Source organism: Anopheles stephensi, chromosome 2 (assembly GCF_013141755.1).
Source record: "Anopheles stephensi strain Indian chromosome 2, UCI_ANSTEP_V1.0, whole genome shotgun sequence".
Classification (NCBI taxonomy): domain Eukaryota; kingdom Metazoa; phylum Arthropoda; class Insecta; order Diptera; family Culicidae; genus Anopheles; species Anopheles stephensi.
Window position 1 is genome coordinate 88,109,144 of NC_050202.1, and position 16,034 is coordinate 88,125,177.

The window sequence follows — 16,034 nt, forward strand, 5'->3', positions numbered from 1 at the left end:
GCCCATATACATGCATGCGGTACGCACCGGCCATCCTACCCGTCCTCGTGTCCCATTGACCCTCCCTACGAACGCGAGTGTGTGTGCGTTTGACTGTGGAACATGTTCCATTTTTATTCTATTCCTACTCGGTGTGTACAGAGAAGCACCGTGGCGACGCACTGTGTTGTTAAATAGCCGTATGGGCGCGCTCACGCTGCCGCTCCCTTCGCCGCCCTCCTCACACCCTCGTCCTGCTCCGCATCGTCCTCCTCGTCCGCGGCCGCGTCGGCGGTGCTCTTTGCCGACTTTTTGCCAAACACACCCTGCTCCGGGATGTACAGGAACGGGTCAATCTTCAGGTTTTCCCCAGATGGTGGACTTTTCAGCAGCACACGCGTCACGAACTTGCCTTCGCGCTTCGGCCGCATCGAGTTCACATCCTGCAGCAGCGCGGACAGATTACTCTCCAGGTGGTTCACTTCCATTTGGAGCTGACCAATCGAAGGAACGGGTTGTATTAAACAATTTGAAAAGTGCAACGCACACAAACAGCTTAGCTTACCGTCCCGATGCAGGCAACGATCGAGCCGAAATCTTTCTGCTGCTCATCCTTAGCCGCACTGTAGTTGATGCCGTGTGCGTACTTTTCGATCATTTCCGCCAGATTTACACCCAACGTACCGGACCGTGGATTTGGGAACTTGTTTTTCTTCAGCAAACCACGTATCACCACCAGCTCGGGCAGAATGTTCGGATGGGCTAGCACGAACGGATATTCTGCCAGCTGTAAATCACCGTTTTGAATTTCTTTTATCAGCTCCAGCCCACCGACAAGCGTTGCACCAGCATCTTTCGCTTCCTTAAGTGGATCCTGCCCCTTCGCAAACACGATAATGTTCCGGTTTTCACCGTGCTCGAACCGGTGCGGTATCGCAACCATGCGCTGGAAGTTATCCACGAAACGAGTCGCCTTCTCCGCCTGCATGTTTAGCTCGACGTGTGCGTACAGTGGGGCATTTGGGAGATTGTACACCGTCGGGTGGTGTGTTTCCCGGTGGCACTGGATGGCTTCCGCGACCGAGTACACGCGCCACTTGTAGTACTTGCTCACCCAACAATCATCCTTCGGATCTTGCTTCCAGCTGTCGTCAATGTGTTTGTTAGCTACGTTGAGATTAAGCCTGAAACGACGCAACGAGCGCATCAATGAGAGCTTTGCACCTATTTACTCCCTTTCACCCATTATCCATCACATACTTTCCCTTTTTCCGCAGATCGTGCCGGATGAAGCCAACTTTTTCCACAACCTTCTTTACCTTTGCCTTGCGTGCCTTTTCTCGTGTACCCTTACGAGCGGCCAGATCTATCGTGGTGGTATGCAAAAGCCGCGCACCGGCCACAATCAGCGGTGTCGTTGACCATCGTATTATCCCGATACTCGATAAGGAAAGCATCGTTCCCGGAGTTTACACTTATCCTAGCGCCAGGAAATGCAAGAAATTATTGAATAATCACAAACAACACCGCACACCCGGCACCGTGTTGACAGCGTACACTTGACAGGTGAAGCGTTTGGTGGCTGTCACTCGAGCAAAACGCTTCACAACGCAGCTGTCAAACATGGTTGTTTACAAAATCACTTGAGCTTGTGTTTTAGTAAAAAGTACTCATATACTGACGGAAAGTGGTAAAGCAGGTGCGAGAAAGGGTAAACAGAAGCTTCCGGCTTCTACAGCAGCTACGGGTTTGGTGTGGGAGTGTGATAAAACTCCAGGATTCCCAAACAACTCCGTAGCTCAGCTGCTACACTGGGTAAGAAGAGAAAGAAGAAACACAGCACTTTGGTTGTGGCGGGTACACAACACTGCTCGCTCTCACTCAATCCGGTTCAAAATATAGGTTTTTACTTAAGTACTTAAATTGTTTCTTATTCAACACACCAGTTCATCATTTCATCTTCAACAATGGGCGAAATCAACGGCGAGGGAGAAATCGAAGTGCTGGAAAATGACATACGCACGTTGCGAAAGCAGTTGCAGGAGAAGGTTCAGCAACTGAAGACCTTGAAAAAGCATTTTCAGAAAGTAAGTATCGTTATGCTGCGCTGAGCCGCTCTGCTCTGCATGATGCTGACCCCAAAAAGAGAGCAGCAGTAAACCGGGCGGACGGTGCACGTGTGAGTGAACGAATCTCCCATTTCATGGACACCGAGCAGCCCCTCGTCGTGACGTCGGCACGGTTGCAAAACACAGCAGACACCGAGCACGGTCGAGAATTGCGACACCCGCACGTCGATCGGGCGTATCTTTGGATTGGTCAATGTATGGCCTTGATAGTGGAAAGCGTAATCACACTGCTCGAGACTATCCCCCCCTGCCTTGTCATGCAAAAAGCAGCAAATTGAATATTATCACCGCCAAGCAAGTGCTAATTTGTTGCCACGCTTTTTTGTTTTGTTCTGTTTTTTTGTTTTGCAGAATTGTATTACCAAGCTGAACAACGATGAAATTGCACGGTACAGCCGTCAGATTATCCTGTCCGAGATCGGTGTGCAGGGCCAGTTGAAACTGAAAAAAGCGGCGGTGTTGGTGGTTGGCGCTGGAGGGCTGGGATGTCCCGCTGCCCTCTATCTGGCCGGAGCCGGCATCGGACGCATCGGTGTGCTGGATTACGACGAGGTGGAACTGACGAACCTTCATCGTCAGCTGCTGCACACGGAGGCCACGGTCGGTTTGACCAAGGTTACCTCGGTTCAGTCGTACCTGGAGCAGCTGAACTCGCAAATCGAAATTCAAACCCACCACACGCAGCTGACGAGCGATAATGCGATGACCATTCTCGACCAGTACGATGTGGTCGTCGACGCAACGGACAATGTGGCCACCCGCTATCTGCTGAACGATGCGTGCGTAATGCTGCACAAGCCGCTCGTGTCGGGAAGCGCCCTGCAGCTCGAAGGCCAGCTAACCGTGTACAACTACCGAGGTGGACCTTGCTACCGGTGCCTGTTCCCTACGCCTCCACCCCCGGAATCGGTTACAAACTGTGGCGATGGAGGTGTGCTGGGCGCCATAACCGGTGTGATCGGTGCACTGCAAGCGCTGGAAACGATCAAAATCATCCTGTCGAACGAGGGCGTGCTAAGCGGCCGGTTGCTACTGTTCGACGGTCAGCAGAGTGCGTTCCGCAATTTGAAACTGCGCCCGAAAAAGCCGACCTGTGCCGTGTGCTCGGAAACGCCCACCCTTACGAGGCTTATCGATTACGAACAGTTCTGTCAGATGAAGGCGACCGACAAGGACACGGCACTGGCGGTGCTGGAACCGTGCGAACGGATGTCGGTGCGCGAGTACCACGACGATTGGCTTGCGGCCGGTCGGGACCATTTGCTGGTGGACGTACGCGGGGCCAACCAGTTCGACATGTGTCAACTGCCCGGTGCACCGGTTAATATTCCCATCGAGGACATCCTAAGCAACCGGCGAACGGAAGAGATTCTCGCACGCGTGCAACAAACCGCGCTACCGGTATACGTAGTTTGTCGCCGTGGTAACGATTCGCAGCTAGCCGTGCGACATCTCTCACCACTGTTCCGGGATCGAAATCTTCCAGCACCGCGGGACCTGATCGGTGGGCTGCACGCCTGGACAAAAACGATCGATCCCGATTTCCCCATCTATTGAGGGGGAGGTTTTTGGTTTTTTTTTCTATTCGTTTTTTCTCACTTTCTTTGTTACACCGTTTTACTTTAGCACGACAATAAAATCATACCAACTATACGTTGCCTAGCGACGGTACAATTACGATTGCGTTTTAATTCGATTTGCAACGGTCTTGCGCCCCGGTCAAGTTTTGTCAGCTGCTGTCAACAGTAGTGTGGCATTGACCTTGAAAGCTGTCAGGATGGGTTGGCGAGCCCCCTACTCCAATCAGCTGTTTGCTCTGGCCCGCGACGCAGTACATGCATCATGTGTTTCCGCTTAAACACTGCCAGTGCCACGGACTGTTCCATGAGCAGTGGAACCGACGACGATAAGGAAGACGAGTCACCGCAACGGGAGGCGAATCCGGCCACGGTACCAATAAGTCGTGACCGACTGCCGATCGTTTATCGCCCAGAGTACGGTGTGAAGTTTCTCGGCCTCCAGAAGCTGCATCCGTTCGATGCGGCCAAAGGGGGAAACATTTATAGGTTGCTCAAAACGAACGGATTGATTCGAAACGATGAGGATGTGTACGCGCCGGATGAAATCACGCCCGAGGAATTGTTGGAGGTACACACCAAGCGGTACATGGATAGTTTGAAGGTGAGTCAGCCAACCATGTTCCGGCCGGACCTTGCATGCCTTAATACATCTGTTTTTCTCTCATTCTACCAGTGGAGTTTAAATGTGGCCAAAATAGCGGAAATACCTCCACTCCTGTTCGTGCCAAACTGTTTCGTGCAGCGGAGCTATCTGCGGCCCATGCGCTTCCAAACTTCCGGCTCGATGCTGGCTGCCCGAGCCGCCCTACAGTCCGGGCTCGGGTGGGCCATCAATCTGGGCGGAGGATTTCACCACTGTAGTGCCGATCGTGGTGGAGGATTTTGCCCGTATGCCGACATCACGCTTACGGTGAAAATGTTACAGACCAGCGGAAACGGTATCGACCGCATTCTGATCGTGGATCTGGACGCGCACCAAGGCAACGGGTACGAACGGGATCTGATGCACGATGCCGGTGTGTTCATCCTGGACATGTACAACTATCGTATCTATCCGCGCGATCATACAGCCAAGCTGGCCATACGCCGTGCCGTCGAGCTGAAACCGCACACGGATGACGCGGAGTACCTGAGGAAGCTGAGGAAGTAAGAATCGACAGCCAAAAAAACGCCGTCCAACAGCACAGCTTAATTACAAACCCCCTTTTTTGCTTGCCTTGTAGCTGTTTGCAGCGGTCACTGGCTGAATTTGAACCTAACTTTATCATCTACAATGCCGGGACCGACATCTTGAAGGGTGATCCGCTCGGTCTGCTAGACATCACGCCCGAGGGCGTAATAGAGCGCGACGAGTTTGTGTTCCGGTGTGCGCAGGAACGTTCCATCCCGGTGGTGATGCTGCTGAGTGGCGGCTATTTGCGTAGTTCGGCACGTGTCATTGCCAGCTCGATTTTGAATTTGCGCGACAAAGCATTGCTGCCAATGGTGGAGTAGAGCGAGGCGTTCCTTCTAACGCAGTAGGCTTTTGGAAGGGAAGGGGGACAAGAAACCCAACAAACCGAATTGTGATGGCTATTTGTACTTTTAAGCTTTTTCCGATGCATTGGTGCTGGCTCCTAGTAGGGTGTAGTGGGTGATTTACTGTTCTTGTTCCATTAGACAAATTATCTAACCTCCCCTACACAGAGTGTTTAAAAAATGTATACCAAAGAGTATAGAGAGACCAGAGAGTATTATTACTGAGGTATGGGATAGCGAATCGATGCCTTGTGATTGGAATCTTTGTATCATCTATCCCATATACAAGAAGGGAGATAGGCTAGAGTGCAGCAATTACAGGGGTATTACGGTGTTGAATACCGCCTACAAGATCTTCTCCCCAATCTTACAAAATCGACTTGCCCCATTCGTCGAAGAGATAGTGGGAAACTATCAGAGAGGATTCCGAAACGGAAAATCAACCACTGACCAGATCTTCATGATGCGGCAAATCTTGGAGAAGATGGCGGAGCAGCAGCTCCACTCCTATCATCTCTTCATTGATTTTCAAGCCGCATATGACAGCATAGCCAGGGTAAAACTGTACGACGCAATGAGCTCTTTTGAAAACCCGGCCAAGCTTACCAGGCTTGTAAAAGTGACAACGGCCAACATCACATGCCAGGTGAAGGTGGATGGAAAACTCTCAGGGCCCTTTGCTACCACCAAGGGCTTGCGCCGGGGAGATGGTCTTGCCTGTCTCCTTTTCAACCTGGCGCTAGAGAGAGCCTTGCGCGACTCGGAGGTGGAAACTTCGGGGACCATCTTCTATAAGTCAATCCAGATCCTGGCATACGCTGATGACATAGACATCATCGGTTTGAGGCTCTCCTATGTAGCAGAGGCTTATCAAAGGATCGAGCGTGCGGCACAGAACCTCGGGTTGGAGATTAACGAGGCGAAAAGTCGTCCAAAACTTCACCTATCTGGGGTCAAAAGTCAGTCCACCGACAACAACATTGATGTCGAGTTACGCGCAACGGTGCTGGCTGGCAACCGGTCATACTAAAGCCTGAGGAAACTTCTCCACTCTAAATACCTGTCGCGACGGACGAAGCTGGGATTGTACAGAACATTTATAGTCCCAGTACTCACATACGCCTCCGAGACATGGACTCTGTCCAAAACTGACGAAGCCCTCTTAGCCGCTTTCGAGAGGAAGATGCTCAGAAGGATTTTTGGCCCCGTATGTGTGTGGAAGAGGCAATGGAGGAGCCGCTACAATGACGAGCTGTACGAGCTGTACGATGATCTTACCATCGTGCAGCGAATTAGACTCGCCAGGCGGCCGGTGGGCTGGTCACGTCATAAGAATGACACCGGACGACCCAGCTCGTAAAGTCCTTTTAGGCCAAGTTGGGATAGAGTGATTGCGTTTATGCGTCCGCCAGAACGGCCGGGATAATGGATTGGTAGACGACGGCGCTAAACCGTGAGCGGTATCGAGGATTGTTGCAGCAGCGCCCTGATAAGTAAGTAAGTAAAGAGTATAGAGATTATTTTCTTTAAAAAATATATTTAAATAAATCATGTGCACTTACTTCATTGTCTTGCAAATTCCCCAGAAGGAATACTAATTGTGAAGCTAAAACAGCAATAAAGAAATATTACATGAAGCTCCTGTTGTATGAAGCTCCTCGGACGACATCCCTACTTACAAGGCCTCTTGGTTGAGCAACGAACGAGGTTCTGGAGTAGCTTAAAGTATCTTGCCATTCAAAATCCTGTTCAGAATTTCCGTTGGAAATGGGAAAAGACCTTAGCAAGTTCATCGTCGCAATTCCATTGCCGAAAGAAAAACGCCTCCTGCGGTATCCAATGGAACATTCTTTCATATTGATCAAGTTACCAGGTTGCCATGGTAGTGGCGTCGTGGTGGTTGTTGGACGCTATCCAAACAGTAGCGCGCTAGATTTGCTTCCGTGAACATCTCTTGAAGCTTACCCATTGCTTGTCTGCTCCGTTCCTTGCGCTAGGTCCAAGTTAAAATGCTAAATTCTCTTTTCATTAATCACCAAGACCAAAAGGAAGCTTTGGCTATCGAGCGTAGGCGAAGGTTTGAAGAATCACGCAAACAACGCATCTTCAATGCTAGGCGACGTCTTATTGGGGTAAGTATTGGGGATTCACCTCCAGCAAACAGTTTTCCACCTCATCTGTATGAAATGTCTTTTTCATACACACACGCAGGTGGACACCGATGCGCTCGGGTATCAGATCCAGGAAAAACATGAAGCCGAACAGGCACACGCGGAACAGCAGCGCAAAATTGCCGAGGAAATGCGGCGCCAGGAGCAGGTTCTGCTGCTAAAGCAGCACGAACAGCGCCAAGAACGCATCCGCGAGGAAAACGAACTCAACCGATTCCGGGCCGCTCACCAAAAGCCGGAACAGTCCCGTGACTTTGATCTGTTTGATCCAAATGGGTTGAAAAAATCTCTCCCAGCCCGACTCGGCGACGATGATCCACGGCTAAGCGTTTCCGGCGCTCAGCTGTTTGACGGTGAAGATCTAGAGGAACGGCACCGGCGCAAGGTGCAGATCGAACAGCAACGGTCCTGGCTGGAGCAACAGATCCGCGAAAAGCGCCAGGCCGAGATCGATCGTCGGGCGGCCGAACAGTTTCTGGAAGATTCGCTAATGTCACGCGAAAACCGGCTCCATCAGCTTGCCTCCCAGGAACGGTACGCCCGGAGCAAAATCCACGAGGCGGTTAACGAATTTAATCGACGGCTCATGAACGAACAGGACCAGCAGCGGATGCGCCGCGAGCGGGAAGAGCAGGAAGATAATTTGGCCGAAATTTACAACAATCTTACGAGTGACATTTTAACCGAAAATCCAGACGTGGCTAAGAGTAGCTTCGGACCGAACCGGGTCATTACCGCACAGTACAAAGGCATGTCCCCGGAGGAGATTGAGCAGATCCGGCGTACGCAGGCGATGCAGCAGGAAGAACTCCGACGCAAGCGCCAGAATGAGGCGAACACGCGGAAAGCGTGGGACACGCTGGCCAATGACTTCGATCGCACGGTCACCGTGAAGGAACGTGAGCTGACCCGTAGACGGCACGCGCTGGCGGAACAGATTAGGCACGAAAATCATCTCCTTTCGTTGGAGCAGCAGCGCAAGCTGGAACATCTGGATAAGGTGGTGTACCAGAATCGGCCGACGCAAGCTTACTTTGATCAGTTCAATACTTGCTCTCGATGAATCGGGTTCTCTTTTTGGCGTGCGATTTTAGGCAACGCGTGTGTGATGAGGGTAGTGTGCACGTGTGAGAACGAATAAATTTACTTACCGTGCTTAATCTTCTCTTTTTTGCAGATGGATCAAACTAACAGTGCGTGTTACGAATGTTATAAATATCAATTGTATTACGACGTTATTTACCGGTAGCGTTTATCATTAGTTATTTTCGGTTTTTAAGTAAGCTAATGTCTGATGGAATAGTAAAACTGCCTCCCCGAGACAGTGTGCAGCCGTGGGAACGGACGAGGATGTGGTGATTGTTTTTAGGGCGTGAAGATGGTGACAACAAAGAGCATGAAGTATTGCGATGCCGGCCAGTATTTCCGGTCCAAGTAGAGTCCGGAGTCCGGGTTAGCTCGTACCGCTTCAACATTGTGTTGGCTGTGTGGCAATGCTGGAAGAGAGAGAGAGAGGTAGAGAAAGAAATGAAAAAGGGCGTGAAAACGTTAAAACAACGCATACACACAGTTACCATGGCAACGGACAGTTTGATAAATGAAGGGATGTTAGGTGGATCGAAACAGGTGAGTACAAGTTCGAATGACTACATGGCACCAAGGATGACAATGAGGAATTATTGCGTTTTGGGACGCTTTTATTCCGAACCAATGCGAAGCGCGAATAACACTTACGGTATCGTTGAGGTGGACCCCTGATTGAACAGCACATCCGACCGACTGTTGATGAGAAACACCAGCACGAACGAGATCACCATCACCACGATGCCTATCGACAGTGTGAGCGTCTCGTGGGCAGGCGAAGGCCGGAGGAATATCCGGGCCGACATCTCCGACCACGTCGACTCGGTCCAGGTCGAGTATCGGTAGGAGCTAAAATCGTACGTATCGTTCGTGAAGGCCGGCGACAGGGCCAGACTCATGTTTTGCGTCGTCCGACGACATTCCCCGGCTCCGTCGTAACCGGCCATCCACTGGTACGGGAGATGCATCGCCGCACAGTCCGCTTTGGTGACGTTTTCCACCTTCTGGCCGAGCAGCAAACCAAGCACCCGGTACGTCCACCCGGTAGCATCCGCCGTGAGCGTCGTGTGAACGCTTATGTATCGGGACGGCGGTGCCGGATACACGTGCGGCGAGTCCGGTTTCACCGTCGCCCGGAACAGCGGACAGTCGGCCGACTCGAGGAAGCAGTGTAGAAACTCGTCGATCAGCACACTGCTGGTGCCGTTCCGTTGATCGTACGCCCTTCCTACGAGCAGCTCGTAAATACTCATACCGATCAGCGTGGATGCGTTCCGGATGCGCATCTGAATGGAATCCTTCCCGTACAGATCGCTCCGATCACCCAGATCCAAATCTTCCAGCTGCGTAAAGTCGTACCGCCGCGAAAGATTCCGGTAGCGGTAGTGCAAATTTTCCTGATCGTCGTAGATCGAGTGATAGTACCGATTGCCCGGCTTCGACGCAACGATCACAGCGGGGAAGGTAATGTTTTCGCGCAGGAATGAATGAGCCGAAACGGGTGGCAAATTGCTCGTAAGCACTGGCTGCCCCGACTGAATGCCGAACCCGAACGATTGATTAATTTTTCTCAGCAACTCAGCCACCTTGGTGGCCATCGGTTGTGGTGCCGCGTGATAGACGTGCAGATCGGTCAGATTGTCTAGCGACCCGAGATCAATCATCAGCTCGATGTTGTCCATCGAGATAGGTTTGGTTTGGGTGCTGCGTGACGGGAATGCGCCCGTCTGCAGATCGTACACGAACCGCTGCGAACCGATGTAATCGTACGATTCACCGTTGAAGAACAGAAACAGCACATTCCGGTCGTTGTTTGGTAGCGCTTTGGAAAGAAAGTGTGCCACCGATACGAGCACGGCGAACGGGACGACCGAATCCATTGCACCCAGTCCAACCCCGTCGAACATGGTGGTGGTGTCGGTGCGCGTCGAAACGAGCACAATTCGTTCCGGTCCCTCGACGCGCTGCTCTTCCGGCACGACCGGCCGTGGGAAGAGTGTGGCGTACACGTTTTTCCCTTGCAGCGGATCACAGAACTTGGTAGCGGGAATGAGCGAATTGTACGTGTTGGACCGCCGCATACAGATGTCCGTGCTGACGGCTGCCGACATGAACGCTTTTACCTCGATCGCACACAGGCTGCGCTGATGCTGATGGTCAAGATCGTGTGCGTTAAATCGTTCGTAGCAGTCCAGAAGCTTTTCCATCTCCGACACCCCTGCCACGTAGAAGATGGGGAAGGGAAAGTCTTCCAGCAGCAGCCCACTGCCCCACGGGTTCCAGCTGTCCTCGGCCCGATCGACACTGCACCGCTGATCGTCGGCTATTTGCTTCAACATCGACGCAAGCCCACTGTACTGGTTGGGGCAGCGTGATTCCTGGCTGAACTGTTCCAACCCGCTGGCATTGTTCATCAGGACCAGCACGGACACGTACGGGCCGGCCTCATCTCGCAGCCGGAGAATGTTTTCGCGGGTGTAAAGTGCCGGCAGTATGATTGGCGCGTACGGCGGCGACGGATGCTTATGCACGATAAAATCAATGTCTTCTTTGCTGCTAATTAAATGTAACACTCCCACCGAACCTCCATTTTTTGCTGAAAAATCATTAAATGCAATCAGATGGTATACTGCAATGGTAATGGCCGTCCGGCTGTGAAGCCTACTTACAACTGCAACCCGTTACGTGCGTTCCGTTTAATCGACGAAAGCAATGCGCACCGTTTACCGCTGTGTACATATTATCCTTCATGCGCTGTCCATTTGCTGCAGAAAAGCCAAAATGCCATTAGAACGATGGCAGCAACATCTCTATCTAACTGCTCCACTTTGCTGTTGACTCACCACCTAGGCCTATCTGCAGCGATAGCAGCAAAAACGCGACAAGCCGCCAACTGCACCATTCCGCACCGATCGGTGACGGCCGTGGAAACATATTGTGCACGCCGGGAAGCACTAGCACCGGCCCGGACACTTTTCTATTGGCCACAATCACCAGAAACTTTGGGAAAAAAGGATCCAGAAACACGCACAAACAAAAGCGAACTGCTGCTGCTTTCTTTTGCTCTGGCTGTGTTTACATTCCTGGGGAATGTCAAATCACGAGTGACAGCTCATTTGACAGACGGCATATGTCAAAAGGAAATTCAAATTTAATTTTTCATTTTTTGCGCGAATTCCGGAATGCAGGCGCAGATCGTTAGTTAGTGTTTATTAAATAACGTATATCAGGTAGGTAGGGTTAAATATCAGATTTAGCATAATACATTTGCATAATATTAACACTTTAGGCTCTAAGTCTCTAGTAACGACATTTGATTCTTTGTTGCTGCATTTCGCCGTGTCCAGCTCCCGAAGAGCCGTACGTTCACTTCCCGGAGCCATCCGATATGGATTTCTTTTTCGTGCGACAAGATATCCATATGAACGCATCCAATCAAGGATCCACCACCTGCAAGCACATGATTTGCAAACGGATGTTGTTCTTGATCGTCTTAACCGTGTCAAAGGTTCTGAAACGAATAAAGTGTTGTTTTAAAAGAATTGACTGGTTCTTCAACTGGTTTGATTTTGCTACGAACCTTTGCTCACTTTCCGGAACCGATGGAATAGCGTCCAATGCCTCGACAAAGAAACTTCTGAAAAAATACACACGTCGACATTAATATGTGCCGATAAAATCGTTTGTCGTTTCGCACTAATGCACTCACTTTGCTGTTTCGTTGCTGTAAACACGTACAGCGTCGCGAATTACGTTGATGTCTACCGTCGCTTGCAGCGCGCCGTTTACGTTGAACTTCTGCACACAGGTCATCAGTCGGGCCAACTCTTCTGCCACCGTCTGTACGATCGGTTCCAATATTGGCCGCAGCAGTGATGGCGAGATGGCAAAGATCTCCGAGTATACCGATACCAGATTATCGAGACACTCGTGTGCGTACGGACTGAGCTTCTCGGATGGACCGACCTGATCCCATTGGAAGCTGCCCAGATACATCGAGGGTTCGATCGTGCCCACCAGCGGATCACTCTTGTGCTCTACGTACATTTCCAGCAAACTGGCAAAAATCCCATTGATCGTGGAGCGCGAATTTTCAATCGCCAGCGTCGGTACGGGGAAGCTGTGGCGCGTGAAAAGGTTGCCCAGCTTGGGGAAAAAGATTCGATTGCAGTAGATACAGTTGGAGAGACAGCAGAGCAGGCGCTGTTCCCAGGTGATGGCCGGGTTGACCCACTCGCGCTTATCGCCGGTGCTCATCTGTTGCTGCAGTAGGGCGGCCGGGAAACCGATCAGCTGTGAAAGCATTGGCGCCTGCTGCGGATCCTCGTCCGACCGTTGGAGGGCAAGCGTTTCAATGACCGTGCAGAAGGACGTCAGTATCTCCTGGAATCGTTTCGACAGCTCTCGCTGACCATCGGACTGTGGTTCGAGCAGGGTTCCTTCACGCACTTCCGGCGTTAGACAGGCGACCTGGGCATCGTCGATCGCTTCGACTAAAATTTCCTCCAGCTTGGCCGGCAAACTGGTCGCGCCGGCAAACTCCGTCACCGACAGCTCCCACTGTTCCTTCTCGTGCAGTTTCTTCACGCGTTCGTTCGCTTTCTTCAGGATCGTCGACATGCAGTACAGCCGCAGCTCGTCGATAAACTTCAGCACAATATCGAGCGCTTCGTTCGGAAGATCGAGCCGAATCAGGGTGGCGTAGGAAACGCGAACGTACCGCAAACAATGCGGCAACCAGGTGATGAGAAAGTTTAGCGAAGGACTTGCCGATGGCCAAGCGGGCATACCCTTTACGGCGCTCACCGCTGCCACCAGCGATCGATGGGCGCTAGATGTGGCCAGCAGCGCCGAACGCAGATAGGAACAAAACTGCTCGATAGCGGTCAGAATGATGCGCTTAAAGTTGCCCGGCTTCGGTGCAGCAGCTCCACGCAGCTCCCCGTTAAAGTGGGCCTGTCCCAGCCGCCACAGGTCGGGAAACTGACTGGCAGCGATTTCGGTCATTTCCTCGCAGAACTGCACCCGTACCGGTGTTAGTGCCGGGTCGGCGCGAGACTTCGACTCGCTTCCGTGCGACTCCTTGCCGGCGTACTGTTCGTACGCCTTCAGGAAGGTTTCCTCCAGATGCTTGGCCCGTGCCTCGATCGCGTCCCATGCCGGATCTTCGATCTTCAGCTTCCCTGCTACGGTTGTGCCGGCTTGCTGAGCTTCCAGGCTTATCAATGCCTTTATCATTTTTTTCTGCTGCTCAACACCTTGAGGCATTTCTCGCACTTTGCCATGCAGCTGCTGCCGTATGGCCAGTATCTTTATGTCCACCTCTTCCAACACCTTCCGAAAGATCTGCGCAATAAAATAGGGAGACAAAATTACTTGCTCCCGTTTTGGGACAAAACACAACAGCAAACTCACTTACCGGAACTTCAGTTTTTCCGAACAGATTCTTCACCCGCGCATAGTCGTTCACGACGATATCGAACTCATTTTTCAGTGCCGCCTTTTCCACCGCGTTCGGCAAGCAGAACAGAAACTTGTGCCGCGACATGGCCGACAGTGCGGCCCGCGTCGCATCCGCTTTCTCCTTCCGCACCAACACGTCCTTGAAAAGTTCGTGCGAAGCATCGATCGAACCGCGTATCGTCGCATCCAGCTGGCGCACCGGTTCCTTCCCATGCACCTTATTGTCCTGCGTTATGCGATCGCGCAACGTCATCAGCGTGTCGAGCTGATCGATCACCGAACCGGCGTTCGATTTCAAAAACGACAGCTGCCCTTCCTTCTGGCTCTCGACACGCCGCCGCAGGTAAGACAGACCGGCCTTCAGATCCTCGAACGAAGTCGCATGATGGTTCTCGAGCAGAAACCAGCCGGGGGTGAAATTTTCCTGCGACAAATCACCCGACCCGTCCGGGAACAGATCACGCAAATCTTCGGGAAACTTTTTCTCATTCCCCTCGTTTGACAGGCCGAGCGGATCCTCCTGCGTGTAGCCGGTCGGGGCTAACGACCGACGTCCCCAGGCCAACGATTGCATCGGTGACTCCTCGATCCATACGGCGGACTCCTTCATCGGGCCAATCGTTTCGTAGTACGCACGGAACTGCACCGTACAGCTGCCCGTTCCGCCGCCACGCGTTGTCACAATAATGTCGCCCTTGCCTTTGGCCGCCCCAGTGCGCGCTATTATCTTCTTGTCCGATTTCCATTCCGCCGACAGTAGACAATCACATCCGCAGATAGTTAAACCTAGAAGGGGAAAAGCGATTATGATTCGTGTTCTCGGACGTGCATCCCGTCCCCCGTTCCTTTGGTGGTTCGCTTACCGATCAGATCCGTTGTCTTGTTGCCAAGAAATTCGCCACGTATCGTTACGCGCGTACCGGGTGGACCTTCCTTGGGAGAAATGCCCGTAACGACCGGGCTTTTAACCATCCTGCTGTGTCTGTTGTGACAATCGATGGGTGTTTTGCCCCTAGCACGGATGATTCAGAATTCTACACGGGCTTTCGAACGATGTAAACAAACCTAGTCCCTTTCACACGATGCTAAACAAAATTGTTAAAGCGTAATCACGCGACAGGATTCAGTGCTTGAACCCGAAAGCCAATGCTTATCAGCTATTTGGATAAGTTTTATCTTAAAAAAGCTTTTGCCTCCCAGCAAAATTCACTGTTTACGTGTTTTGATCGTTTTGTTGTGGTAGGCGGCCGATCTGTCAATCTTGAAGCATGAAGCTGCGGACACATTTGACATCTGAGGATGACAATCGGTAAAGAGAAAGTAATTATAAATTAACTGTTTTTTTAAATAAAAATAATTAAAATAAATTTAAAAGAACAACATTCAGTTCTAAAATCAATGTGTTGTTCCGAAGTTTTCGATTGAAATTGAAGAACAAGTACTGTTTTTGCTCTAGCAACTTATCAATCCGTTGTAATGGAATATTGGTCATGTTTTTAGATTGTTTTTATGCTTCTACGCAATTCTTTGCAGTTGATCGTGCATTCTAGCAGTGTAAAATATTTCCTTTTATCAATTCTTTGCCAAAAAAAATCGAAGCCATAGCCATTTAAATATGTAAACAAACCAAATGTAATGATTTGTAATGATGCTAGATCACAGCAGAGAAGAAATGCAAAATAAGAAACCCTTTTAATAAAATGATTTAAAAAAAAACATACAGCAGCAAGACATCCGTATGGGAAACACAAACAAAAAACCTGAGTTGTGCCTCGATTGGCGCATTGGAGATTTCAAAACTCGGATAAATTAAACACGACCAACTCAGCTCATCGGTCAACCGTAGACACACCATCGCAGTAAGCATGACTTGCATTAAAGGAAAGCGCCGATTCCTTCCATTCGATTCGCCCGTACTTCTTCAAGAATACCAACTGCTCGCTTTACTGTGCTGATGCAATAAGGCTTGGTGGGCCCATCTGTACCGAACTCGCATCCAATTATGAATGAAGCTCAATAAACTAATCCCCAAACTGGGTACGCGTCTTATCAACTGATAAGTTGATAGGTATCGAGGAATGTTACCCATCCAGTTAATCGACCGTCGTGCG

The 16,034-nt window shown here is 51.0% G+C and overlaps 6 protein-coding genes across 6 annotated transcripts; 3 read left to right on the top strand and 3 right to left on the bottom strand.

Moving 5' to 3' along the window:
* Positions 1 to 82: 82 nt before the first annotated feature.
* On the bottom strand, positions 83 to 1,554 carry LOC118505084 (50S ribosomal protein L1). The gene is made up of 3 exons (XM_036040375.1): positions 1,240 to 1,554; positions 545 to 1,163; positions 83 to 473 (listed from the first exon to the last, which is right to left on the bottom strand). Exons 1-3 carry the CDS (start codon positions 1,434 to 1,436, stop codon positions 192 to 194), a joined length of 1,098 nt encoding a protein of 365 aa, XP_035896268.1. The 5' UTR covers positions 1,437 to 1,554; the 3' UTR covers positions 83 to 191.
* A 14-nt stretch (positions 1,555 to 1,568) lies between these two features.
* Positions 1,569 to 3,785, top strand: LOC118505072 (adenylyltransferase and sulfurtransferase MOCS3). Its single transcript, XM_036040356.1, has 3 exons — positions 1,569 to 1,794; positions 1,926 to 2,066; positions 2,460 to 3,785. The coding sequence occupies exons 2-3, from the start codon at positions 1,947 to 1,949 to the stop codon at positions 3,663 to 3,665; spliced, it is 1,326 nt and encodes a 441-aa protein (XP_035896249.1). The 5' UTR covers positions 1,569 to 1,794; positions 1,926 to 1,946; the 3' UTR covers positions 3,666 to 3,785.
* Positions 3,786 to 3,866: 81 nt separating this feature from the next.
* Positions 3,867 to 6,843, top strand: LOC118505085 (histone deacetylase 11). The gene is made up of 3 exons (XM_036040376.1): positions 3,867 to 4,289; positions 4,362 to 4,834; positions 4,912 to 6,843. The coding sequence occupies exons 1-3, from the start codon at positions 3,951 to 3,953 to the stop codon at positions 5,180 to 5,182; spliced, it is 1,083 nt and encodes a 360-aa protein (XP_035896269.1). The 5' UTR covers positions 3,867 to 3,950; the 3' UTR covers positions 5,183 to 6,843.
* A 128-nt stretch (positions 6,844 to 6,971) lies between these two features.
* On the top strand, positions 6,972 to 8,593 carry LOC118505081 (RIB43A-like with coiled-coils protein 2). The gene is made up of 2 exons (XM_036040370.1): positions 6,972 to 7,338; positions 7,418 to 8,593. Exons 1-2 carry the CDS (start codon positions 7,216 to 7,218, stop codon positions 8,438 to 8,440), a joined length of 1,146 nt encoding a protein of 381 aa, XP_035896263.1. The 5' UTR covers positions 6,972 to 7,215; the 3' UTR covers positions 8,441 to 8,593.
* LOC118505049 (nicastrin) lies at positions 8,578 to 11,540 on the bottom strand. The gene is made up of 4 exons (XM_036040323.1): positions 11,304 to 11,540; positions 11,130 to 11,225; positions 9,112 to 11,056; positions 8,578 to 8,873 (listed from the first exon to the last, which is right to left on the bottom strand). The coding sequence occupies exons 1-4, from the start codon at positions 11,392 to 11,394 to the stop codon at positions 8,846 to 8,848; spliced, it is 2,160 nt and encodes a 719-aa protein (XP_035896216.1). The 5' UTR covers positions 11,395 to 11,540; the 3' UTR covers positions 8,578 to 8,845.
* Positions 11,541 to 11,621: 81 nt separating this feature from the next.
* Positions 11,622 to 15,194, bottom strand: LOC118505042 (exocyst complex component 2). Its single transcript, XM_036040294.1, has 5 exons — positions 14,787 to 15,194; positions 13,880 to 14,709; positions 12,170 to 13,806; positions 12,041 to 12,097; positions 11,622 to 11,971 (listed from the first exon to the last, which is right to left on the bottom strand). Exons 1-5 carry the CDS (start codon positions 14,893 to 14,895, stop codon positions 11,896 to 11,898), a joined length of 2,709 nt encoding a protein of 902 aa, XP_035896187.1. The 5' UTR covers positions 14,896 to 15,194; the 3' UTR covers positions 11,622 to 11,895.
* Positions 15,195 to 16,034: the final 840 nt, after the last annotated feature.